The 26,715-nt window shown below is 43.7% G+C and overlaps 2 protein-coding genes across 2 annotated transcripts in view; both read left to right on the plus strand.

Moving 5' to 3' along the window:
- The window catches only part of plekhh1 (pleckstrin homology domain containing, family H (with MyTH4 domain) member 1), a 59,680-nt gene extending 43,094 nt beyond the window's left edge, over positions 1-16,586 (plus strand). The window contains exons 18-30 of the mRNA XM_079573368.1: positions 329-440; positions 2,452-2,564; positions 6,689-6,865; positions 8,010-8,107; positions 9,117-9,294; positions 10,385-10,540; positions 10,634-10,731; positions 11,759-11,900; positions 11,983-12,122; positions 12,984-13,113; positions 14,652-14,735; positions 14,876-15,022; positions 16,082-16,586. Of these exons, the coding sequence (XP_079429494.1) occupies positions 329-440; positions 2,452-2,564; positions 6,689-6,865; positions 8,010-8,107; positions 9,117-9,294; positions 10,385-10,540; positions 10,634-10,731; positions 11,759-11,900; positions 11,983-12,122; positions 12,984-13,113; positions 14,652-14,735; positions 14,876-15,022; positions 16,082-16,234 (1,728 nt within the window). The 3' untranslated portion in view covers positions 16,235-16,586. The remainder of the gene's footprint in view (positions 1-328; positions 441-2,451; positions 2,565-6,688; positions 6,866-8,009; positions 8,108-9,116; positions 9,295-10,384; positions 10,541-10,633; positions 10,732-11,758; positions 11,901-11,982; positions 12,123-12,983; positions 13,114-14,651; positions 14,736-14,875; positions 15,023-16,081) is intronic.
- Positions 16,587-24,734: 8,148 nt separating this feature from the next.
- Positions 24,735-26,715, plus strand: part of slc25a21 (solute carrier family 25 member 21) — a 180,787-nt gene continuing 178,806 nt past the window's right edge. Inside the window, exons 1-2 of the mRNA XM_079573564.1 lie at positions 24,735-25,053; positions 25,152-25,240. Coding sequence (XP_079429690.1) covers positions 25,171-25,240 — 70 coding nt within the window. The 5' untranslated portion in view covers positions 24,735-25,053; positions 25,152-25,170. The remainder of the gene's footprint in view (positions 25,054-25,151; positions 25,241-26,715) is intronic.

A 26,715-nucleotide genomic window follows, 5' to 3' on the forward strand; every position in this document is an offset into this window, starting at 1 on the left:
TAAGATTTGAGTAACGCTGAACTGGTTTGGTACCACTGGTCTAGAACCATAAAACAGAATAATAATGTAGATTTCTATTAAATTTGTTGCTGTTCCTTTCAAACTTGGTCTCTAAAGAAAAGCTTTTGATACTTTTACCATTAGTACCTTAACCTTTTCTCCAATACCATACTGGTGCTGTTTAATGATACCCAGCCCTATAGTGCCAGGTAACCCAGGTTAGAAAGTTTACCAAAATTGGATAAGGCTGCCATGGTTCGCCTGTTTTGGTTTGTTTTTTCTTGTCTTTGTGCCTTTATTTTTTTTTACACTGCGTTTTTCTCTCTAGGACACTTGGCTGTACCACCTGACAGTGTCGGCCGGCAGCAGCGCCAACCTCCGAGTGGGCACCGAGTACGAGCAGCTCATCGGGAAACTCCTCGACGTGGACGGAGACGCAGGTTAGACACAGATATAGGCTTTTTTTTCCCTGGCTTTGTTAAACATCGCAGTTCAGTGTGAAAGGGTTGCAGCATTCAGCAAAAGAAAATAATAAAACCAAACCGATGCATGTGAACTCCGAACCATTTGCTCACAAGTCTTAATCCAATCCTTAAAGACTCCTCGGGCATAGCGACGTGCCTCCCCTTGGCCACTCTTCTGAAAAAATAGAAAAAGCCACAGTGTCTGGCATGTGCAGTAGCCTTATCCTTTAACCACACAGTATTTTCAATCTACTGCTTTATGCCCGCACTCGTGACTGTGTTTGTTTACGGCCTCGAAAATAAACATGATTCAACTCAGTACAATGTGACCTTTGGTGTTGGTTACTTAAGTCTTCTCACAGCTTGAATCTCACTCTTTAATTCTTTCTATATCATTCATAATAAATAAATCATGTTTCCCACACAGGGCATTTAAAAGGCACGTAATCACTACTCTAATACAGAATGAGAATACAGAATATATTTAATTTACTGCGAGGATTTCCTCCCATTTTCAAGCGTGAAAGTCAAAGGTAGATGAATTAAAGGCACTATACCTGATTTTTTTTTTGCTCTGTCCTCCTTTACTATATCATTTCAATTCACTGCCAAAAGTACGGCTCTGTTCATGAGGAAGAAGCTCCATGAAGTAGAGTACTTTGATCAAATAGAATTTTCGTAAATATTTTGAATGCAAAGTTGACTTAATTCATCTTAAAGGGGCTAGATGCAAGTTAGCCATTTTATACTCACTACTGCCACCTCAGGTCTTATTCGTAACTGCACCTTCTATATTAAACTCGTGCATGACGGCACTTCTGACCCACAACTTTTTGAGCGACAGTGCAGGATTTTAAAGGCAGTTGTGGTGAACAGGTCTGGGCTCATTCTACACATTAGGACATTGCTAGAAAATGTACGGGGATAAAAATACTTTTTTTTTTTAAACTCTGTATAGTCCCTTTAAATAAAATAAATAAATAAAAGGATATTTTCGTCAATAGACTAAAACTAAATTAAAATATGTTGTCAAAAGGAACACTGTAGAAGGATAGTTTTCTAGCATTTCTGTGAATGTGACCCTGAAAATGTGCCTATAAACTCATCCTTGTGACAAATTGGGATGTTGCAAATGTGTAGGAAAGTAGAAATGCATTATGGTCCACAAGTAACATTTTAGTCAATTTCCTCTTTCATTGTTTGTAATAAAAAAACAAAACAGGAAATTAAAGGGGCTAGATGCAAGTTCCCCATTTTATACTCACTACTGCCACCTCAGGTCATACGTGTAACTGCACTTTCTATATTAAGCTCGTGCACGTTTTTGAGTGACAGTGCAGGATTTCAGAGGCAGTTGTGGTGAACAGGTCTGGGCTCATTCTACACATTAGACCATTGTTTGAACATGTAGGGGGAGGAAAATACATAATTTTAACATTTTTAAACTCTGTATCGTCCCTTTAAGTAACTTTGTCACACAGCAAAGTGAATCAGGGCGGACCACCATAAAAATGCATTCTGTTGAATTATTAGATTCTTACTTTAAAGTTACTATTCTGTGTAAAAGCACTATATTGAGAGACTAATTACGGCCCTTACTCCACTACAATAAATAAACAACAGCAATATTGCAGTAGAACCGGGACTAGACATGGACTAAACCAAACTAAATATTAGTCAAAAAAGTTCACATAAACAATGAGACTCTAAAGTACACACAGAAGTCGTCATGTCGCATTTATAGCCGTCTGTATAATTAGCCGTGAAGCTAACACTAGCGCTAGGCCCTGCATGTAAATAAACACAAATGCTCCCAGTAGCACGTCGCTTGTTATTTTGATCCGAGGCAGTCTGGACGCGCTAATCCTCCGCGCAGACACTGTTTACGAGCCGGTCAGGCCTTTGAAACCCAATCGTTCTGTTTGTCTTCCGACGCACACGTCCTGTGAGTGTTTACGCCGGTCGTCTTGAATGTCTTCTTTCCCAGAATCGCCGCTGTGGAGGAGTGGGGCCCTGAGCTTCTGCAAGGAGGGGCTGAGGGCGCCGCTAACCACTCTGCCGTCCGAGGCGCTGCAGACCGAGGCCATTAAACTCTTCAAGGTCGGTCCGAGCACAAATCAAACGCTGTAATTCCTCACTGGAAAAGGTATTGTACACAGTCCCTAATAGAGACAAAAAGAGCCAAACATGGTGAGATTTTGAAAGCCTTTGGACACCTCCGTTTTAGATTTTGACATTACAGGACTGTACAAAGGTTTTACTTGGACAGTTTTAGATCTATTCCACCTGGAGGATGCCGAATCCTGTCTGGTCTTGAAAGAAAAGCAGGGTTTGAGTCTGGTTAGTACCTGGATGGGATACCTTTAGTGCAAGTTTAAGAATTTGTCTCGATTATAAACTCAAAGACTTGTCTTTTACTGTGTGATGGAGCTGGCATTAAGGTTCTGAGCCTAAATGAGGCCTGGTTTAAACTACTCTTAAAGGAACAGGCCACCGTTTTTCCATACTGAGATATGTTCTTACCTGAGCTTAGACGAGTTGTTGCGTATCTGTCTGGTCTTTGTGTGTGCGCTCAGTCACCCAAAAAGACCAAATATGTTGTAAGATAGCTCCTATAGCTCCAAAAGGGGGGGGAGTTGGAAGCGACCACGCTCTTCCACAGGCACAAAGACCAGACAGGTATGCATCAACTCGTCTAAGCTCAGGTAAGAACATATCTCAGTATTGAAAAACGGTGGCCTGTTCCTTTAAATGCACCCTGTGCAATGTTTAACAGCAGTGACCACCGACATGTGGCCCATGATGGAAAAAAGTCTGGACACTCCTGGCTTAATGGACTTGTGCCTGTAAAATTACCTGTAAAATTCCCCTACCTTTTCTTCCTGATAATTAAAACTGCTGTTGTAACTATTAATTGTATGCCTCTCTAATTTGATTTATTTGTTCATGCCATGTTATACCAGCAATTTCTTTTTATTATCTGTTCCTAATAACATACTTAAAGGTGCATTATGCAACTTTTTATGCAAAAAAATGGATGAGTGGTCAGCATGGCGCCTTTACTTTCGATCACGGTAGTCTCTACAACGGTCCAGGATCAATTGTTTGGAAGGTTTTCACTGCTGATGGACCCTCTCATCAGAAAACCTACAAAACAATTGATCCTGGAGCGTAGTAGAGACCACCGCGTTGGAAAGTAAAGGCCATGCTGACCACTCATACAGCCGCTGGGTCACTAAAAGATGAAATACACACAAATATCAACTTTTTGTTCACATAAAAAGTTGCATAATGCACCTTTAAAGATAAATTAACTTCATAGCTTTCCACAAACGTGCTAAAGCTAAACCTTTCTAACACCATCCAGATCCAGCCCTATCAGAGCAATGATCCTTTATCTGGGATTCATTCATTGGAAATACTTGAAATACTCCTGGCGTTTTCTTTTATTCGTAACATTGTCTATTTGATCCGTCTATATTGGGATCCCATGTGGAGAGCGTCGCCCTCCACTGTCCCCCCTGCCCTCTCCCCCCCCCCCCCCCCCCCCTCTCCTCTCGGGGCAGATCAAAGCCTGGAGCAGGGGCCCCTCATTAAAAGTGTGGACCAGATATAATGCAGCGATTATCTTCTCTGATTGGGGCTAAACGTTCAGATGGTTCAGGCTCGGTGTGAAAACAGGCCATTAAAACTGAAGACGAACTTCGGAGGTCAGGGGTGTGAGGGAGGGCATTAGTGCATCGCTTTAGATCAGGCTCCTGGCCATGTTTGGACTTAAACTGTGGAACCGCTGCTCCTTCGGCTTCTACAGGTGAGAATCAGAATCTGTAATGTTAGACTGTTTTCATTTCACATGGCCTTGGATAAAGCAGAAGACAATGCACAGCAAACATAAACATGGATTTTTATCTATTATTTCTAGTCCAAAAATTGCAATAGATATGTAATTACAAAACTCCTTGTTCTCAAAAGTGTGAGAATCACCGCTGGAGTGGACATCAAAGCAGCAGGACAAGAGGAGGAGGATGAGAGGAGAAAGGGCTTTTGTAACATTGTTAAAAAAAAAAAGAAAGTTGTATAGTTTTTCCAGTCTTTCATGTGCCCACTCAGACCCTCCTTTTCATGCTCCGCAGAACTGTTCCCATGAGAGCTATAGGAGGATACGTGTTTTTCTCTTTGACCGGCCCGGCTTGGACAGAGGAGGACTGTTCAGGGGGAGAGTGATGAGACCTATCCGCCCCGTGTCGTTTTGAAGGAACAATGATTAATGAAGCAGCTTTTAACGCCTCGACTCTAGAGCTTTGTTGGTTTGGTCGTAAATTAGGTGTATTTTCAGCACACTATCACGATTTAGATACAAGACGACAAAAAATGATACAAATGTTTCTGACTTTAAAGGGATATTTCAGGATTTTTGACATAGGGTTTCAGTTCCTAGTTATCGAGTGTTGTTGATTTCTGGAGATATTTTTTTTGTAATGCATGCAGTTCTTATATTTGAAGAGTTACGTAGCGCTAGGCTTGTGCTAGGCTAGCGCATTTCTATGGTATCGGCTACACTGCATTAAAAACAGTCTTACACACTCCACAGAGCACCTGAGGCAAATCACTTATAACACCAGACTAACCATATAAATGTCTGTGTCCATAGAATCATTTTTGGAATATATCTGACCTTGCATCACATGAATGATCGCATTTTGAGGGACTATTTTCTAGCAGATCCCTCCGCCGCTTCGTAGCTTATAAAAGCACAAAGCTGATGCTGCTCAAATATAAGTTATTTAAATGCAAAAAGGTTAATATTATTCTATCGACACAGACATTTATATGGTTAGTCTGGTGTTATAAGTGATTTGCCTCAGGTGCTCTGTGGAGCGGGTCAGACTGTTTTTAATGCAGTGTAGCTCATACCGTAGAAATGCGCTAGCCTAGCGCCACGAAACTCTTCAAATATAAGAACTGCATAAATTACAAACAAAATATCTCCAGAAATCAGCAACACTCTGGATAACAAGGAAATGAGGCCCTATGTCAAAAATCCTGAAATATCCCTTTAGGTTGATTTGGTTAATACCAGTTTGGGTGCTGTTTGGTTCACACCAGAGTCAGAATTTTAACCTGTATCCCTTTATTTAGACTTGGAACCTTAAAGCAGAACAGCAGAAGCAACTCATGCCCCTAGAGGCCATAGCTGCCACTGCAGGTGTCGTAGCATGTTACGTTTTTTTTACTCATTATTGTCCGTGAGAGTAAATACTATGCTGACCAAAAAGACAAATGGGAGAGGGATATTGTACATTGTGCCACAACTCATTTACACAATGGAGATATTTTATTTCACTCAATCTTGGCAGTAAATACTTCTAAAGTGGTGCTAGCCCGTAGTTAGCTTTGCCTGTTAGCCTTCGTGATTCCATTGGTGTGTATTGCGCCTCCGAGCCGGAGGCAGGGAAGTTGCAAGGGTAGTTTTCTGGCCAGAGACACCAGGGGGAGATGAAAGACCCCCCAGTCACCCCATTAACACTTGTGTTACCCCCAGAGGGACTACGCAAAGGATTCAGTAAGATAAACAAGTTCTTTAAAACCAGCTCTTTCCCACAATAAAATGTCAATTTAACAAGAAGCCTGAGGGCCACACAAAAATTGGTCTGAGCGCCGCCCCCGGGCCGCACTTTGTTTTAAACAAAATTTTCAGTTTTCAAAATGTTTTGCTCAACGTCCATGATTTATATTTAATATAACCTTTGGAAATTTAACTTGTGCTTATTCAATTCCTTCAGGGTAAAGTATTGCAGTTCGTTATAATGACATGTATCGCAATATGTTGCAATATCGTATCGGGCCCTCTGTATCGGGAAACGTTTTGTATCGTAACAAAATTGTATCATCTCTGTAATTACTCATGGAAACAGGACACACTCGTCATTCTTCTTCATTTCATTGTAATATAATTGGCACATTATCTGGAAACATGGTCAGAAGTTTTGTTCAAGCATATGAAAACAATGTATAAATTCACTTGTTTTCCACAGTAATAATGTTATTTCTACTGTATCTTCATACCGTTGATACTACTGTGCAGTTTAAACTTTTCAGAAAAAACACAATTACATATTATTCCCAAAACTGCCCAGTAATGTCTCCTCACTTTCCTTTCCTCTGCTGTCTTTGCACAAACACGACACAGCGTAACCTCTCCCTGTCTCTTACTCTCCCCTCAGTCCTGTCAGCTGTTCATAAACGTCCTGGTGGAGTCCCCCTCCGTGGACTATCACACCTCTCTGGCCCAGAATGCCCTGCAGGTGTGTCTGACTCACTCGGAGCTGCAGAACGAGATCTACTGTCAGCTCATCAAACAGACCAACCGACGGACGCCGCACAACTACTCGCTCACACAGGTACATGCACCGCTGCTGATGGACGTCTTCTGGTGCTGCTCAGAGCCAGATTTTGGACCAGTTTTTGTAGGGTGACCAGATGTCCCAGTTTACCTGAGACAGTCCCAGTTTGGAGTCACTTTGTCCCACATCCCAATAGATTTCTCCAAAACTATTGATTTGTCCCAGTTCTACACAGTCTCTTTTTGGCCAATATAATCTCCAACATAACACACTTTGCTTGAAAATAAATGTTTTTGGGTCACCTTTAATATCAAGTACAAAGTATAAACCAATTAACAATCTCAACTACTATATCCTCAATGCTGAATGTCATTACTACAATAATTATTAATCACGGGAAAAGGCAGACAATGTGTGGAACCTGTGCAGCAAATTCCCAAATTGCTGGGACACAATTTTTAAGCTGGAACATCTGGTCACCCTCAATTTTGGCCAGTTTTTAAATACAAACAGCCTTATTTTTATATGAAACCATTGATTTAAGCTTACCATACATTTTTATCATAATTATTACAATCAAACTTGTACAGACACCCTTAATGTCAAATAATCGAGAGGAAAAGTTTCAATGTATTGTCTCGCCTTAATTAATCTTCATCTGTTTAACCAAGATTAAGTTCAGATTTAAATCGCTTTTAGACCCGTTTTAGACTTGGTTCAGTCCAGGTTTGGTTATGGTATAGTCCTGGAAAGCCAAATATTTGATGAGTTGGTCCTTGATATGAAACGTTTGAGAATCGCTACTGTAAAATGTTGAATTCATGGTTGAAAATGCAGCAAAAGTGGGGCAAAAATGTGTCAAATAAGTGAGGAAAAAGTGGCAAAAGCGTGACGCAAATGCATCAAAAAAATGTAATAAAAGGTCGATCAAGTGGCGGCAACAACGCGAGGAAACAGATCAGTTTAGATGAGTGTGAAGGTCTTAGCTTTCAAATGAGTCTGTAACCTGAGTGGAGTTCAACTGGAGAAAATGCACTTGGTTGAGGCGGGAGTTAAGAGGTTAAATAGGTATAAGCATTTTTTAACCTGTAGTAAGAGAAATTGAATCTGAATCCTTATTTTCGAGCAAACCCATAATAAAACACTCTGCAGTTGACTGTGCTGTATTTCAAACTGAGTTGATATTTTCTCTCGTCCGCAGTGCTGGCAGCTGTTGTCTTTGTGCGTGGCTCTGTTTCTTCCTCAGCAGCATTTCCTCTGGTACCTCAGGCAGCACCTACAGCGCCACGCGGACCCTCGGTGAGCGCAGCTTAAACACTCATGCAATATTAAAGTTACAACACTATCTCCAGCTAATCTTCAGGGAGTTTCAGATCTTGACTTGGAGTAGTATTTGGAGTTGAGGAGTTGTTCAGTATCCTTTGACGAACATTTTCTTTTGTTCCTGTTTCAAATGAAGTTACACTGGAGATACTGGATGTTCTTTTTCTCATTGGAAGAAAGTTTGGCTCTAAATAAGGATTTTCTTGAAGCAAATCAGACACATTATTCACACACAACTAGAGAGTAAATATAAACATTGGACTCTCATCTGAGGAATTTTGACTTGTGTTTATTTAAAGGGGGGGTATGCAAAATAGACTTTTTCAAGCTTTACATCATGTCATTATGTCATTCCCTCATTAAAAACATGCCTGAAGTGTTGCCTTGGCACATTCACGTATTATTGAGTAATCTGTATAAACTCTGATGGCAGCCATTTTAGGGATAGCTTTGCCTGAGTCCTCCTAGGAACGCCCCCACCTCCTGGAGACGCCTCCGAGCTTTCGTCACCAGCCGAGTAACCACCCACTGCTCCTCAGCAGAACCCCCTCCCCACTGATGCCACAGACAGCGTGTGAAGGGGGCGTGTCGGAAAGGGTCAGAGGTTCTTAAAGAGACAGAGGCCTATTTCAAGACATTCGCTACAGCCATTTTAAGAAAGCAATTTTATACGAGGCAGTTATTCTAATTTACTGCATTTACAGACCAACAGAAGGTTTGGTCATCATTGTAGTGTGCTATAGTCTGGTGCTATGTGATTGAAAAAAGCATAATATCCCCTCTTTAAGTGCCATAAGTTTTGTTTAATCATTGTCTAGGGTGAAATATTCATATTTTCAAATAAAAAGTAGCTATTTTCATATAAGTTTTTGCATTAAAGTCTATAAAAGTAAGTAGTCTATGAAGTAGTTAAAAATAACCATCTCTTCTTAGAACTATAATATCACTTTTCTAATGTCATTGATGTTGTGACTCCCCTTTGCAGGAGCGAGGTGGGGAAGTACGCGGTTTACTGTCAGAGAACTTTGGAGCGGACTCTGCAGAACGGCGAGCGAGGGGCCAAACCGTCCCGAATGGAGATCGTGTCCATTTTACTGAGAAACCCGTACCACCACTCTCTGCCCTTCAGCATCCCCGTGCACTTCATGAACAACACCTACCAGGTCAGAGTCTGCAGCTTTCAATCCTTCACATTCAAATTAATCTACTTATCTATCTCAGAGTAGAGAGAACTGTATTTGTGGGAAAAAACAGTCCAGGGCACAGCTTTAACTGAAACCTTTGAACGGATGGTGCATTTATACTTAACTCTGGCCTAAACAGGATCTATAGGTCCAAAAAAGGATGCAACTTCACTAGGATTAAAGTCTATGGCCGTCAAGATGATCAACTCTAGAATAAATTATCAATATATATTCTTTACAAAGATGTGTCTTGGATCAGGGGTGATTTCTTTGAGTTCCTGATGGCTGTGATTGACAAGCGGATTAACCAGTCAGAGAAAGCCAGGGTATGATGGGTATGATGCAAGCGGCATTAGTGTTGTTTTTGATACAATAACTAAATATACAACGACTCATTCAGATTTTAAACTTAGGAGAATTCAACACAAATGCGCAATGGCTTTTTCAAGCAATGTCAATCAATATTTTCGATAAACGGCAACAAGAAGAAAGTCCTTCTTTTATTACATTCAGTATGTCTTTGTGTTTCAACAATTGTTTAAAAGGTTCTTTTACCAAGTGTCTTTCTAAAAGAACCTTTTAAACAAAAAAAGAAAGTCCTCTTAGAGAAGATGAAGCATCAAAATCAACACAGGTACATTTGTTAAGTTCATTTAAGAAAACATTTTACTAGCGGGTTAATTGGATCAATACAAAACTTTTCGAGATTTTTAATTGGTCCTGTTTTTGAACAGATACAAAAAGCAGGAATGGACGACTGGCCAGGCAGCGTTCGCCCATGATTTGAGCTGCTAATTTAAATTATTTACACTTCAATTAAAAAATGGTCTTATCACCCTCAACATTCCCTCAAAAATCGTAATGTATTTGAAATTCAATTGTTGTTTTTGTTTAAGATTGAAGTGTAAAGAATCTTGTCCCAGATTTCATGAAATTACTTAAGGAAATCATGGGAAAATGCACTTATTTCAAGACAGTTTTACTTGTTCCTAGATGTGCATGAAAGTATATTAATATTGTGTTGTAAGTAGTACGTACCATTCTAAGTAGCGTTCTCTTTCCTCTGCAGGTGGTGGGCTTTGACGGGTCGACCACGGTGGAGGAGTTCCTGAACACTTTGAACCAGAGGATCTGCATGAGGAAGCCCCATCTGTCGGGATTCTCCCTGTTCACGGACGACCCGTCGGGGAAGGAGCTGGAGCACTGTCTGCAGCCCAGCGCGAAGGTACAACAACACACGGCAGGAACCAAATCATTAACCATCTCACGTGGTTGTTGGACATTTCATTGACTGTTGTTGTGTCCGGGGCGGTTCCAGATCTGCGATGTTATTTCCAAATGGGAACAGGCTTTGAAGGAGCTGTGTCCAGGGAAGAACGAGGGAACGCGCATCGTCCGGTTAACGTACAAGAACAGGTAGGAGAAGTCATGAACTTAACTGTGGCAAAACTTCCAGTCTTAACAAGATTTTGACGTGTTTTTCAGAGAGATGTTTTAATCTCGGTTAAGGCAGGGGTTGAGAGTTAAAAAACTAAAATCCCCTCTGAATTTTTTTTTTGCATTAATATGTACAAAATAAAACCATACATTCAAACCTGGGTCTATTTAGCTTTCATCGCTGGCCATTTTTAAGCACAAAATGCCTCATTTTGATATGAAAACATCAAACGACAGAAATCTTTCAATACTGGATCGGTGCGGCGTCAGCAGTGATGCGGTCGCTGTATCGGTCTGTCGTGGTGAAGAGGGAGCTGAGTCGGGGCAAAGCTCTCGATTTACCGATCGATCTACGTTCCCACCCTCACCTATGGTCATGAGATTTGGGTAATGACCGAAAGGACAAGATCGTGAATACAAGCGGCCGAAATTAGTTTCCTTCGCAGGGTGGCAGGCGCACCCTCTGAGATCGGGTGAGGAGCTCAGTCACCCGGGAGGAGCTCGGAGTAGAGTCGCTGCTCCTTCACGTCGAAAGGAGCAGCTGAGGTGGCTTGGGCATCTGTTCCGGATGCCTCCTGGTCGCTTCCCGCGGGAGGTGTTCCAGGCATGTCCTAGTGGGACAAGGCCTCGTGGAAGACCCAGGACACGGTGGTGGGACTATGTGCGGCCTCGGGGTCCCCCCAGAACAGCTGGAGGAGGTGTGTGTGGACCGGGAAGTCTGGGCATCTCTGCTGAGACTGCTGCCCCCGCGACCCTGCCCCGGATAAAGTGGAAAAAAATGGATGGATGGATCTTTCAATACATTTTTTTCTCATATTTATATCAGTAATGTTCAGCAAAAGTTTCAAATTGATTTCTATAAATGTAATCTTTTTCCCTATTCACCTGCAGTGTCTCACCATTAAATAGCAGTTAATTGGATTATTTGAACAAAATAGAATGACTAAAGCTTGTTTCGGGGTTTGTGATGGGCTTATTGAGAAACTCCTCTTCTGTTTGTGTCCAGGCTGTGCTTTCGCTCCCAGGTTAAAGGGGAGATGGAGCGAGAGCGCCTCCTCCTGGCGTTTCAGGTGAACGACGAGGTCCAGCAAGGACACTTCCCGGTCAACAAGGAGCTGGCCATGGAGGTCGCCGCCCTCATGGCACAAGTCAGTCACTGCACCATGTAAATGTAAATGAATGATTAAAACACTAAAGTGGATTTTCCGACCGACCTTGTGCCTGTTGTAGGTTGAACACGGGGACTTAGAGCGCCCCCCGGTGTCGCCCTCTGGTTCTCCTCCCCCCAAGTCTCAGCTGATTCTGATCCAGGCCCTGGAGAAGTTTTACCCCAAAAGATACAGGCAGAACCTCAACACGGAGCAACTCAGGTACAGTTTGTTTTTCATTTCTGGAAGCAAATCTGCGTCTGACCTCTTATCCTTTAGTTAATACTTCACCTATTCGACTGGAGTTGAGCTGTGACACATGTCCGGATCTCAAAACTTCATGTTATGAAAGTTTGTTAAAATGTCATGTGGCTTAATGGTGTAATAAGGTGAGACATGGCAGGTGAAAACATTGGAGTTCTTGAGATTTTTTGCTAGTTTTCTCCCATAACATCTTGGTTTTAATATCAATGTAAAAAATAGATAAAACTCACATTTTACAATGCTTCTTTTATGACGTTTTCCATCCATTAATTAGATTTTGATGCTCAAATATGGGAAAATTTGTCTTAGTTTCAATATAAAATGACAAAAAATAAGTAACAATATTAGTCAGATTCTGACGAATTGGTGCTGAGCGCTCAAAAACTCTCTACACGAGGATATAAAAAGAAATTATGTTTAAAAATGACCTTTATGTTTATGTTTTTAATAAAACAATTATTTAAGTAAGCTTAAAGGCGCAAAAAGTTGATATTTGTGTGTATTTGACCTTGTAAAGACCCAGCAGCTGTATGAGTGATCAGCATGACGCCTTTACACTCCAGGATCAATTGTTTTGTAGGTTTTCAGGAGAGAGGGTCCATTGTCAGTGAAAACCTTCCAAACAATCGATCCTGGAGTGTCCTAGAAACCACAGTGATTAAAAGTAAAGGCTCCATGCTGACCACTCATACAGCTGCTTGGTCACTACAAGGTCAAATACGCACAAATATTCTTCATGTCCAAACTGCAAATTTCTTATCATAAACGTAAGCAGAAAAGTATTATGTGAACCTTTCTCCCCTCTCTCTGTCCCCTCAGAGACCTGACAGAGCGTCTGGCGTCGAAATGGTCGATACTCCACGGCTGCAGTGGAGCCGAGTGTGTGCGCATTTACCTCACTGTGGCGCGCAAGTGGCCACTGTTCGGCGCCAAGCTCTTCTCTGCAAAGGTATGGAGACATTTGAATAATGGCCTTTCAGCAGTGTGTTAAGCAGCTTTAAGTGAGCTGGCTGTTGTTCTGAATCACCTTGGGAGAGGAAAAGGACACGGACACACTCAAAATTGCAATATGTATGGTTGCAATTAGCAAATCACAAAACTGCATTATCCGAGCAGTGCAACATGCTTTAAATATCATTTCTCCAATAAGGCCTTATGGAAAAATCTAATTAAAAAGCGCCGAAAACGAGGATGAAAATACAACAACCTCCCCACAAGAAAAGAGCAACAAAAACACAATAAACATGCGACCAAAACATGATTTAAAAGTGATGAAAAAGAAAAAGAAGAGCCACAAAAAGAGCAACAAAAACATGCCAGAAGCAACAATAACGCAATAAAAAAAGCAACATGAATGAATTTTATTTCGTGTTTTATTGTCCTTTCTATTATGACCTGAGAAGGCAATTCTTCTGTAAACTGTCTGATGGAGCTACACATTTGTTTGAACTGTCAGATGAGGAAAGGCTTAAGTATTTGTTCAAGTACAAGCCATTTTATTTGGCTAAGTTTTTGTAAAGTGCTTGGCTTTAATGTAAGAGGACACTCTTTGTTTAATGTTTTTCTGATGTCTGCCTATATTTTTGTGACTTAACTAAACTAAGGCCCTGTCCACACAAAGTCAAGCTGAAGACCAAACGCAAAGATATTTTATCAATCCAGTGTATCGTCCACACGTAAAAGAACATTTTCTAAACTAGGTCCCAGAGTGGAAAGATCTCAAAACGCTGTTTACGTGGGGCCGTTGTAAAAACGTCTCCACAACTTTTACTAAAACAATGACATCACAGCTCCAGAGTGGCGTCTGTTATCCATAATCTACTGAGCTTATAATGAGTTTTACTAATGGATCAATGATGGTTTTACTCCGCTCCTCTTTGCTCCACTGCAGTCCACAAGCCACAGGTGACAAGTAGAAAAACACGGCCGAGTCAGTCTGTGTTTTTGGACTGACAGCAAAAGTCACTGACAGGTTTTTCTGCTTTAGTCCCGTTACGTCAGAAGAGTAAACTCTCCTCCTCATCTCTTCTGTTAGCGTCACAGCGCCTCACACAGGCCTGGAAGAGGAATTGCGCTGTTTTCACAGACCTTAGTCGACCCATGTGGACGCTCCCATTTCCTGAGCTGGCTTCGTGCTTACAAAGAAAGTTTCTGAAAACATAAGCGTTTTGTCTTTGTGTGGATATAGCCTCAACTAAACTAAACTTAAAAAGTGACAAAAACATGATAAAAACGTGTGAAAAAGCAAGGAAAAGAAGCGATGAAGAAAGCAAAAAAAACAAAACTGTCTATTCATTGTAGTGCTTGAACTTAGGTAACATGGGTGTCTCTGTTCTTCGACTAATCCAAAAGCAAATATCTCCTCACATTACCAACAATCCCCTGTTCAGCCTTTGAGTAATTTGTCATCAGAGCATTGTGCTGTAACTTGTTTCTCCCTCACAAACCTGAATCTCAAATTACTTTAAATCACGTTGTTGTTTGCAGCCGGTGCCTCCCTCTGCAGTGGAGCAGACTCAGGTCTGGCTGGCTGTCAACGAAGACGGGCTGTGTGTGCTCGACTTGACCATGGTGAGGAAACACCCTCCACATTTTTGCTCGATAATGAGATACATGTGATTAGTCTTGTTTTAGTTACTTTTGGGGACACAAAGTTGCACAATCACACATCCATGTATCTTCTGTGACCCTGATATTGTTTCGCTCCACAGCACCCCCTGGTGACGTACCCGTACCACTGCGTGATCACGTTCGGAGGCTGTAAGGAGGACTTCATGTTGGTGACCACTCAGCAGAAGGAGCCTGGAGTCGGGAAGAAGAGTGTGGAGAAACTGGTCTTTACTATGGCCAAACCAAAGGTAGGAGACATTTAGAATAAGGATTTACACTATGTTTTGTATGAAAAACTAGGAGTCTGATACTTATACTGATATGAAGGGGTTGGCTCTGATATATTAAGTAATGTAATTAGAGGATTTTATGATTCCGAAATGATAAGCAAAAATCTACAACATAAAATATATAAAATAGGTACAAACTTGTGACCGATTTTCACTGTTATGTTTCTCTGCTCCCCTGAAGCCTAGTTGTGGGCGGACTCACTTTAACCTCTCAACCCCCACCTGAACCGAGCACATTTTCTCCAGTTTGGCTTTGCCCAAATCTAAATACTTCTTGAAACAAAAACAAGGATGAAAATACAACAGAAGAAGACAAAGAAGCAACAAAAAAGCGACAAAGAGGCAATAAAAGAGCAACTAAAACGTCCTGGAAAAGCCACAATAACTCAATAAAAAAGTGACAAAAACACAACTAAAGAGTGATGAAAATGTGACAAAAAAGCATCAAAAAGAAAGACAATAAAGCAATGAAGAAAACATCAAAAAATGACAAAAACACAACCAAAAAAAATAATAATAATAATGTATCGGTTTTATATAGTGCTTTTCTGGACACTCAAAGCCGCTTTACATTGCATTAATTCACTCTGGTGGTAAGCTACTGTTGTAGCCAGAGCTGCCCTGGGTTGACTGACGGAAGCGAGGCAACCAGTCTGCACCATCGGCTCCTCTGACCACCACCAACCACTCACTACATTCACCCAGGCTTCCTGGTCCCAAATGGTCTCCCATCCAAGTACCGACCAGGCCCTTCCCTGCTAAGCTTCCAAGGTCTGACAGGATCAGGCAGAGCAAAGGCGGTGTGGCCACAACCAAATCAATGCTAAAACAAGACAGAAAAGAAACAAAAACACAATGTTCATGTTATGCTGCCATAACATTTACAAATCAGCTCTATTCAAATTCTAAAAAGCTTATAGAGAAAATATAATCAACAGTATCTCTAGAAATGACCAAATTTATCTCAGTTTTGCACATCTTTTGCACATCACATATTTTATGTCTTTTCCCCCCCAGATTTTGGAGCTAACGTTGCTAATGGCGAGCTACATAAACCACTGCAGCCCCGGGGTGCCCTCCGCCCCGCACCAGAACCACCCTCATTGGGACGCAAACAGCCCGCACTTCCCCTCCATGAACTACACCACCAAGGGACCCACGCTACTGTGAAGGAAACCGCTCGGAGAAACTAAAAAGGCAATGGTTGATTATGGAGGCGGGTATTTTCCACTTGAGAGACAGGTCCTGCAGACGTGTGTACTGTACATGTAAAGGGGACATATTACTACACTTCAGTTTTGATATCGACATTGGACACATTTGGTTTGGCATTTCACGTTATATAAGTTACAATAATGGATCTTTTTAAAGCAAAAACAACAAAACGCCAAAAGCTCAGAAGTGGATTTAGCAGACTTTGTAACCTTTATTATTTATTCTAACAAAAGAGTGGCTTGTCTCTGCAACTTCCAAATATTTAATAATAGTGGTACAAAGACTGGCTGATCAGGTTTCAGTGATACGTTTTAGAAGCTCTAACTTTTTTTTTTTTTTTACAATTTTCACTACCGTTTCTGAGTATCTTGTACTTTAAGAACTTTATAAGATGTTTCTTACTAAAGTCTTTGTTGTTTAGTTTTGACTTAATCTTTTTACCTTTTTTAATTCAGTTGTGTCTGAAGAAGACTTTCATGGCTAGAACTGATCTAAATCAGGCTTAAACTCAACTTTATAACATAACATTATGATCATTTGGTGAATCCCATCTAACCTCTTAACCCCCGCCTTAACCACAGCCGACAAGTCAGTGCAGTGCCTCATTTGAAAGCTAAGACCAACAAAACTGATGTCAGACTTTTCTTCGCGTTGTCACTTTTTCAGTGTTTTGTCGAGTTTTTGTTGCTTTTTTGTAGACTTTTCATTTATTTCTTGTCGCCTTGTTTTGTTGCTCTTTTGATGCTTTTTTTTTTTTTTTAGCTTTTTCTCCAAGAAGCTTTTTGATTTGGGTAAAGCTGAACTACCACAACCATGTTGTTCTTGTGTTAGAAAAAGATCTGCACAGTTATTTCTACCCATTTAATAATATTAGTAATATAACGTCTCATTTGAAAGCTAATACCTACAAAACTGATCTAAACTTTTTTGTTGTATTGTCGCCACATTTTTGTCACATATTTGAAGCGTTTTTGTCGCGTTATTGTTTTCATCACGTTTTTGTTGTGTGATTGTTGCTATCTTGGCGTGTTTTCGTCTTCTTTTTTCAAGAAGCTCTTAGATTTGGGTAAAGCTGAACAAGAGAAAACACCCTGAGTTCAGGCGGAGGGTAAGAGGTTAATAAAATCTCCATCTTTCTTCTTAAAGGGGCTAGATGCAAGTTTGTCCTTTGACACTCACTACTGCCACCTCAGGTCACACGTGTAACTGCACCTTCTATATTAAACTTGTGCATGACGGCACTTCAGACCCGAATTAACACCAATTTGAGTGACAGTGCAGGATTTTAGAGGCAGTTGTGGTGAACAGGTCTGGAAAATACATAATTTAACATTTTTAAACTCCGTATAGTCCCTTTAAGTCTGTATTATGATCAAACCATTGTATATGTAATCTGTTTACAGTGAATTAATCTCAATAAGCCATTATCCATCTGTTTTTACACCTCTTGATATGGCACTTTTATAAAACCTCTGTGAAATCGGACCACTGCTGTCACTCGGTCATTTTTTACAAACATAACCCTTTTAAACTAAAGCTAACAACATGTAATGACTTGAACTGTTGGATCAAACCACTGTTTTGTCCATAGGAGTTATTTATTTGACTTAAGCTGTTTGACCATTTAACACATTTACAAAGACTTGATGTAATTTAAAGTTTGTTGGTACTGTTTTTGTAATAACATGTTGTATATTGTTTTTACTAAAAGGCTTGAAATGTTATGTCTATTTGTGGTTTAATAAAAACGAATGGTACGAAATTACGGCGAGTTTTGTTTTGTTCAAAAGTAACGGTGATGAGGTCAAACTAGTAAGGAGTACTTATTCTTGTAAATTCTCCCATGTGTAGCGGATAGCTCGTACAATGTGGAGATATTTTCACAATGTGTTTCCCCCAAACTAGGTAAAAGTTGAGTGACCATACGTCGCTCGCTGATTATAGGCCGTGCAAATGTCAGGTGCCAGAGAGCGCTGCCACTTGCCTCATCCCGGTGACGCAACGCACGTTCCATTTGGACCATGATGTTCTTGTGTCAGCAAAACAAAGTTGCTATTCATGGCGTGGTTTCGTCTCTATTTTGATGCTTTTTTTCAAGAAGCTTTTAGATTTGGGTAATGCCAAACTGGAGAAAATGTGTTCGGTTCAGGTGGGAGTTAAGAAATGAACATGACCTCAACACAATCCCCACAGAAATGGACTGAATTGCTCTGTGATATACTTGTATTCCCTGTATTTCTCTACTGGACCTGTCTGTATTGTCCTGGTCTTGTATTTTTATGAGTCGGTGAGAAAAAGATGAATTTCTGCCTTGGCAGCAGGGGCGGATCTAGAGGGGTGGCACGTAAAGGTCTTGCCACCCCAGCTGCCACCCCATTGATGTCAGCCAGGTTTTGTCTGTCTAAACTCTAGTGTAGTCATCAACCTGGCACTTTATAAATGCATTGTTTCAAGAACTAGTTGCAATCCAGATCTTCAAAGCCTGATTCATTTAATAAATAAATACATTAATTTTGGTCTGTATTAATGTGATGTGATTTAAAAATGGCCTTGCGATCAACCAAAACTTGCGTACGCCCCTATAAACATTTGACATTGTAAAATGTGTTGCCACCCCAGAAATTATCCCTGGCCCTTCTCGCCACCCCATGATTTTTTTTCTAGATCCGCCCCTGCTCGACAGACAATAAACATCTATTCTATTCTGACCATTTTAATTTAAATTGCAACAATAAATGCAGCGTATTCATTTAATTTCCATTTAAGTGCAGCATGGATTAATCTGCAGTATTTGTTTTCATAGCCATGACTGATGAAAGGGTTCATTCAGGCCAACCTTTAAAAAAAATCAAATGTGCATTGGGTACATTAGTCACGCCCCCTTCCACAGGTAGAGGATTCCCCTTCATCCTTATCCAAAAAATATCTCTTTATTGCATTATTCATTTATTTTCCTCTTAAAATACACGGACGAAAAAAAGTAATGTTGCATGTTTATAGGCGTTGTTCATTGCATCACATTGGATCATGTTCATTATGAAATATTCAATGTTGCACTTTGCTCTTCCTAGGGAATATTGTACTATAGTCCTTTATTTTGTAGGACGTAGCGGAACAGGAAGTCAATGAACATGTAAACCTTCCGGCATCTTGGGACGCTCATGACATATTTGGTTATTGTCATTCGCTGCTTACATTTATTAAAGCAAGTGAACAAATGGAGCACTGTTCTTATTTATAACCAAATATGCGGATAAAGCCGAGCAGAGATCGCCCACGTCAGAGTGCAGCACCGGTAAACAAATGAATGGACCACGAGTGAGCAACGTCGCCCGGGAACCTGAATGAGTAAACACATCACAAAAAAAAAAAAAAAAAAAACAAGAAGAGAAAGTATAAGACTGTGAGACCAAAAATGAGCGTGCATTGCCCTGTTGAAAACTGTGACTATGTAGCAACACATGAGGAGATAACAGTAGTGGTAGCCATGCTGAACATACATGCGACCACGCACGCTGCAGCCCCCAGGGAATCACATGTGAATGCTAAGATGGAGAAACTCAAGCGCCCCTCTATAGCAATGGCAGGAACGGCCGAGACCTGGTCATACTTTCTAACTCGCTGGAGTGAATACAAGAGGGGAACTAAATTGATTGGGTCTGACATCGTTACACAACTGCTAGAGTGCTGTGAGGAGGATCTGAGAAAGGACCTCACCCGCGCAGCAGGCAGGAGCCTAGTGGACAGTGAGGAAGAAGATGTTCTCTCTGCCATGAGGGCACTCGCCGTGCGTGCAGAGAACACAATGGTAGCCCGAGTGACCCTGTCTAACATGCGACAGGGACACGAAGAACCCATCCGATCATTCTACGCTCGCTTGAAAGGGCAGGCGGATACATGTAAATATAAGATGAAATGCACCAAAGAGGGGTGTGACCAAGTCAATGACTTTACAGAGGACATACTGTGCGATGTGGTCGCCCGTGGCATAGCAGACCAAGAGATACAACTTGATCTGCTTGGCGAGAAGAATCAGAATATGCCATTGAGGGACATGATAGAATACATCGAAGCTAAAGAGTCGGGAAAGCGCTCAGCATCACGGCTGCTTGGCCCCCACAGCACAGATGCGATCAGCAGCTCGTATCGACAAGGAAAGCAGCAGGACATCCGTACCAGAGGGGGCGCCAGGACAGAGAAATCTAAGGTCAAGCTTGAGGGGACGTGCATTTACTGCGGCGAGACAGGCCACGGCAAGACACCACAGTGGCGCACCAGGCGCGCTGAATGTCCCGCATACGGCAAGACATGTCGAAAATGCAGTCGTCAGAACCACTTTGACAAGGCCTGCTTAGGTGGCCGTTCATCTAGGCCCCCACCTGAGGAGACTGATGGGGTGTGCACCGAACAGCAGACGGCCGCATTCGTCGAGCTATGCACACTGACTGCAACCAGCACCAGCGACAAGATACGCACACTTCCCCTCGCTCACCACTTGTACGATGATATGTGTGATAAGTGGACGAGGCGACCATCAAACCCACAGCCATACATCCACCTCACCCTCACCATCGAACGCGAGGATTACAAAGCGCTGGGCCTCGACCTTCAGAAACGCACCCGTGCTGTGACCCTGCCTGCCATGGCTGACACAGGGTGCCAGAGCTGTCTAATCGGTGTCAAAGTCGCCCAACAGCTGGGTCTAAGTACAGAAGACCTTATTCCTGTATCCATGACCATGAAGGCCGCGAACGATGAGGGTATACGTATTCTCGGAGCCGCCGTTGTCAGGTTCACCGGTAAGAGCAGCGACGCCCGAAACTTAGAGACACGCCAGATCGCATATGTGACTGACACCTCAGACCGTATATTCCTTTCTCGTACGGCCTGTGTAGACCTGGGCATGATCTCAGACAGGTTCCCAACGCTCGGGGAGGTCAACCTGGCGACCTCACACCCATGTGACTGCCCGCGACGCGGAGAGCCTCCAACCAGGCCAACCACGCTCCCCATGCCGGCCACGGAAGCTAACAGGGAGGCTCTACGGAAACACCTACTGGAGTTATACGCTCAAAGCACATTCAACACGTGCCCCCACCAGCCCCTGCCAAGAATGTCCGGCCCACCACTTCGACTCATGCTCAATGAGAATGCGACACCAGTTGCCTGCCACACCCCCATTCCCGTGGCCATACACTGGCAAGATGAGGTGAAAGCAGGCCTTGACCAGGACGTTCGTCTCGGCGTACTGGAAGAGGTGCCCGTTGGCACACCAGTGACGTGGTGTCACCGCATGGTGATCTGTGCAAAAAAGAATGGCACACCACGGCGCACCGTCGACTTCCAAGCCCTGAACAAGCATGCGCTCCGTGAGACCCACCACACACAGTCCCCCTTCCACCAGGCGAGACAGGTACCCAGTGGGAAACGCAAGACTGTGTTCGACGCTTGGAATGGCTATCACAGCGTCCCACTGCATGAGGACGACCGACACAAGACGACGTTCATCACCCCTTGGGGACGCTACCGGTACCTCTCGGCCCCACAAGGATACTTGGCGTCGGGGGATGGTTATTCACGACGCTATGACGAGGTGGTTGCGGACATCGGCAACAAGACCAAGTGTGTGGACGACACACTACTGTGGGCAGATTCAATTGAGGAGAGCTACTTCCAGGCGATACAATGGCTGGACGTATGTGGCAGGAACGGCATCATCCTCAATCCTGACAAGTTTGTCTTTGCTTCGCCCACTGTGGACTTTGCTGGCTTCACAATCACCATGACTGATGTACGCCCATGCAGCCGTTACCTGGAGGCGATCCGAGACTTTCCACGGCCACGCAATGTCACAGACGTCAGGTCCTGGTTTGGACTAGTCAATCAGGTGGCCTACGCCTTCAGTATGGCCGAACGCATGCAACCGTTCCGGAAACTCCTGCAACATGAGGTACGCTTTGAGTGGTCTCCTGAGCTGGAGGACATTTTCCGCGAGTCGAAAGAAACCATCGTCCGGGAGATCGAGCACGGTGTCCGCATCTTTGACAAGTCCAAGTCGACGTGCCTTGCTACAGACTGGTCGAAAGAAGGTGTCGGCTTCTGGCTGTTCCAGAAGCACTGTCCATGTGTGCCGGTCAGGCCCTTCTGCTGCGCTGATGGCTGGAAGGTGACCTTGGTTGGCAGCAGGTTTACACACGCAGCAGAGTCCAGATACGCGCCCGTGGAAGGTGAAGCTCTCGCGGTTGCTAATGCCTTGGACAAGGCACGCTACTTCGTGTTGGGCTGCAGCGACCTGATCGTGGCTGTCGACCACAAGCCGTTACTCAAACTCCTTGGGGACAGGGCACTCGATGACATACCCAACCCTCGTCTCAGGAACCTCAAGGAAAAGACCCTGCGCTACCGGTTCCGCATCATACATGTACCAGGTATGAAGAACAGGGCTGCGGATGCCATGTCACGCAGGCCGGTTGGCATGCTGTGCCCGTCACCTATGGATTTGCCGGATGACAATGCCGCCATAGTGACCCACCCCTCACCCTGCACACATGCTGATGTCCTATCCCTGATACGACTGACAGGGCCTGTGAACGACGATGTTGAGGAGGGCGACCTTTCCTGGTGCGCTGCAGGGCTTGAATTACTGCAGTCTGTGACATGGGATCGCGTCAAGGAGGCCACCAGCAGCGACGACGACATGCTTGCCCTGGAGGAGATGGCAGCGGACGGCTTCCCCGAGTCGAGAACCGGAATGCCGGTGGCCATTCGCAGCTTCCACCAGTACCGCGAAGACATTACGTCTGCTGATGGGGTGGTACTGTACAAAGACAGGGTGGTTATCCCTCCCTCACTCCGCGGCGAGGTACTGAATGCCCTGCACGCTGCCCACCAGGGTGTGTCCATGATGACCGCTCGCGCTGAGTCATCCGTGTTCTGGCCAGGCATGTCGGCCGACATCTCCGCCACTCGAAATGACTGCGAGCACTGTCACCGAATGGCTCCCTCCCAGCCCGCGGCACCGCCGACCCCTCCTATCATGGCCGTTTACCCCTTCCAGGCCGTGTGTTCAGACTTTTTCATGCACAGGGGCGTGCACTACCTTGTGATAGTGGACCGCTACTCGAATTGGCCAATCGTCTCGAGATCGACGGGTGGGGCCGCAGACCTCATATGCCATCTACGGCGCGCATTTGCCACATACGGGACACCTGAAGAACTTGCATCGGACGGGGGGCCTGAGTTCACCTCTACTGAGACCAGGTCTTTCCTACACAGATGGGGTGTACACCATCGCCTTTCATCGGTGGCCTTCCCTCACAGCAACTGCCGCGCAGAGATTGGGGTGAAGACGATGAAGCGGCTCATCACTGACAATACTGGCCCGCACGGCGAACTTGACACCGATGCTGTGCAGAGGGCGATACTACAATACCGTAATACACCGGACCCTGACACAAAGCTATCTCCGGCGTTATGCGTATTCGGCCGCCCTATTCGCGATTTCATCCCAATTCCCCCCGGGAAGTACAGGCCGCATGAAACATGGCGTGAGACACTAGCAGCACGAGAGGAAGCCCTCCGCAAACGCCATATCCGCGCTGCTGTTACTTGGGCGGAGCACACCAAACGACTCCCACCCCTCACGGTGGGGGACTTTGTCCGTGTACAGAACCAGACGGGACCTCACCCCAACAAATGGGACAGGACGGGCAGCGTCGTGGAGGTGCGCCAGCACGACCAGTACGTGATCAAGATTGACGGGTCGGGCCGGGTCTCGCTTCGGAACCGGAGATTCCTGCGCAAGTTCTATCCGGTCCATAATGACCGGCTTCCTCCTCGATCGATCTATGATGACTTGGTGCCTCTTGTCACGTCGCCAGCACTTCCTTCGACGCCGTTGCCACCCAGTCATGTGCCGCCTGTGGGCTCTCCCCGGTGCAGTTTGCAGCCAGGTCCCCTCGTGCCTGCGGTGCCAGCCCTGGACATCCCGTGTACTCCGCCTCCGGTCTCTGTGGCCCCTTTGACCCCTTCGCCGCATAACGGGTCGCCGGCAACGGATCTGCGCCGGTCCGCCAGGAAGGCCGGTACGCCCATCTGGCATAAGGACTATGTTGTGGGATAGTCTTTTATGGGTTATTTTGTGGCCTTTGTGTTCACGTTGGACGTTGTTTCCGGTGCATTCTGCTCCATACGCTTTCATGCTAGCGTTGCACTGTGGTCCGCCACACTGTTTTTCATTATCAGCCTTTGTGTTAATGTATTAAAGGCTCGGGGGGAGATAGGGAATATTGTACTATAGTCCTTTATTTTGTAGGACGTAGCGGAACAGGAAGTCAATGAACATGTAAACCTTCCGGCATCTTGGGACGCTCATGACATATTTGGTTATTGTCATTCGCTGCTTACATTTATTAAAGCAAGTGAACAAATGGAGCACTGTTCTTATTTACTTCCCTATTGATCCACGGGTCAAAGTTTATCATTTGTCCCTGACAAAGTTGACATTCCCCATCCTTGTGATGCAGAGGGAGGTGAATTTACAACATCAGCAAAAGTAAGAGGCGTTTCTAGGCTAATTGATTCCACACACTAGCTTCTCTGAGAGCTAGCCTTAGCAGTAGCGTTAGCATTAGCCTAGCTCCTCTGCCGCTCACTCTTGGGGAGAGACGAGAGACACACAGCTGTCTACTGCGGCGTGGGTTGTTGCCACTTCAGGAGCGCGACAACTTTCACCTCGACACGTTTCGAGCCGCAAGGGCACTCTTCAGGAACAGGTTTGACGATCAAATTCAGCGATAAGCTCTATATGGCATCCTTCATATTATCACTTTACGCGCCGACAACTTCAAACCCTGTCATGTTTTGGTGATAGGAACAGCGACGACTCAGCGATGTCAAGCCCCAAGCCGAAGAGTCTCTTACGGGAGGCTTCTCACCAGATCATAGCCGGTGGATCAGCCGGTAAGTCTCGTTATTTTTGTTAAGTTGGCCAAAAAAGCACTGTGCGTAAAGTGTGCGTAAGCGATTCATTCATTCAGTCACCGTACAAGCTTGTCATGTTGGCAAAAGTTACACCGCCGCGTTAATGGTTGTTGCCTGATGTTGTAACATCGCGTTGCTCTTATTCATAATAGCGCCTTGAGCGGAGGACGCGTGGAAGTTGTGGGAAACTGAACCAAAGAGCAACAGCAAGAGATGGTTCATGCCCCTTTTACGCACGGATCGTTTGGATCCGGGTTTAGGGAAAGCATGCAGGAGATCACTGTGAATGATTTGAATACTCCGATATTCACATCACAGTTTGAGTTGCGCGCGAGTGTTGTTGACCCCCGCTAAAATGTAAACATCCTTCTGTGAGAGATAAGAGTTGTACTAAAGTGCCCACGGCTGTTTGGATTCTAATGGCACTGCACAATGTGTACAGTTTATAGAAGAGTAATGTTAATAGCCTAGTTGTACTTAGCAGCTGCAGTAATAGCCAAAGCTGTAGCTATTTCATGATGGTTCATTAATATAAGAAATACTGTGAAGTTATAATTTTTGACAATCAGCTACTCCCTCTTTCATAGTTGCCTTTTGTGTGTGTGTAGTTGTTTTAAAGTGCATATGACAGGTTTTAACGCTTGTAAAATATGACTTATTCAGAAGGATACCATCAGTTGCATAATTATCATTTTATTTCAGTGAAGCAGCAATTTGAATGCAGAAATGTTGGGCAGAAAAGTTATTTTTCTTTCTGACAGGAAGTGACATAAATAAAGGTAAAGTTCTGTATCAGTTTCTCTCATTTCCCATTGACTTAACACAGTTGGCACGGCAACAGTTTATAATAGTTTGCCTCCATCTATGTCACTTCCTGTCAGTGTCCAATAAGGAAGTGAAACTATAAACATCACTAAAATGGCCAAACTAAAGAAAACTGGGCACAATCTTTAGCAAAATGTTAAATATAATTGTGTTATCTATGTTTGAGCAAAAAATGTGCCTAAATTGTTCACTTTAAAGATGTTTGTTGAGAGGTGATTGCTTGTGTAAATGGCACAGAAACAAACTTGAATTGTATCTTAGATGGCTGTAAATTCTGAGGTCACTTGTGTTTTGGGCTTCTTTTTGTGAGTCTAGATGCTGGTTTCTCTTCTGAAATCTGGCAACTCTCTGACATCAGGAACAGTAAATGCTAAGGCTGGATTTGAAGTGGCAACCGTCCCATTCCCAAAGAAATACAAATCTAAAGTCACTGTATGTGTACATGTGTCCCGTTTGTTGACACAGGAAACCGCTCCGGCTGAACAGGAAGTCAGCGGCGCACCCTCTTGTTCTCTTTCTGCTCTTTGCTCATTTGTTTATTGGCTGTTTCTGGGTTTTACACATCTTAAAGTTGCATAACACTCCCCAAAGTGGCCTTCTCGCAAAACATAAAAAAATGCACACATGGG

Source organism: Gobius niger (genome assembly GCF_951799975.1).
Source record: "Gobius niger genome assembly, chromosome: 16".
Taxonomy (NCBI): Eukaryota; Metazoa; Chordata; class Actinopteri; order Gobiiformes; family Gobiidae; genus Gobius; species Gobius niger.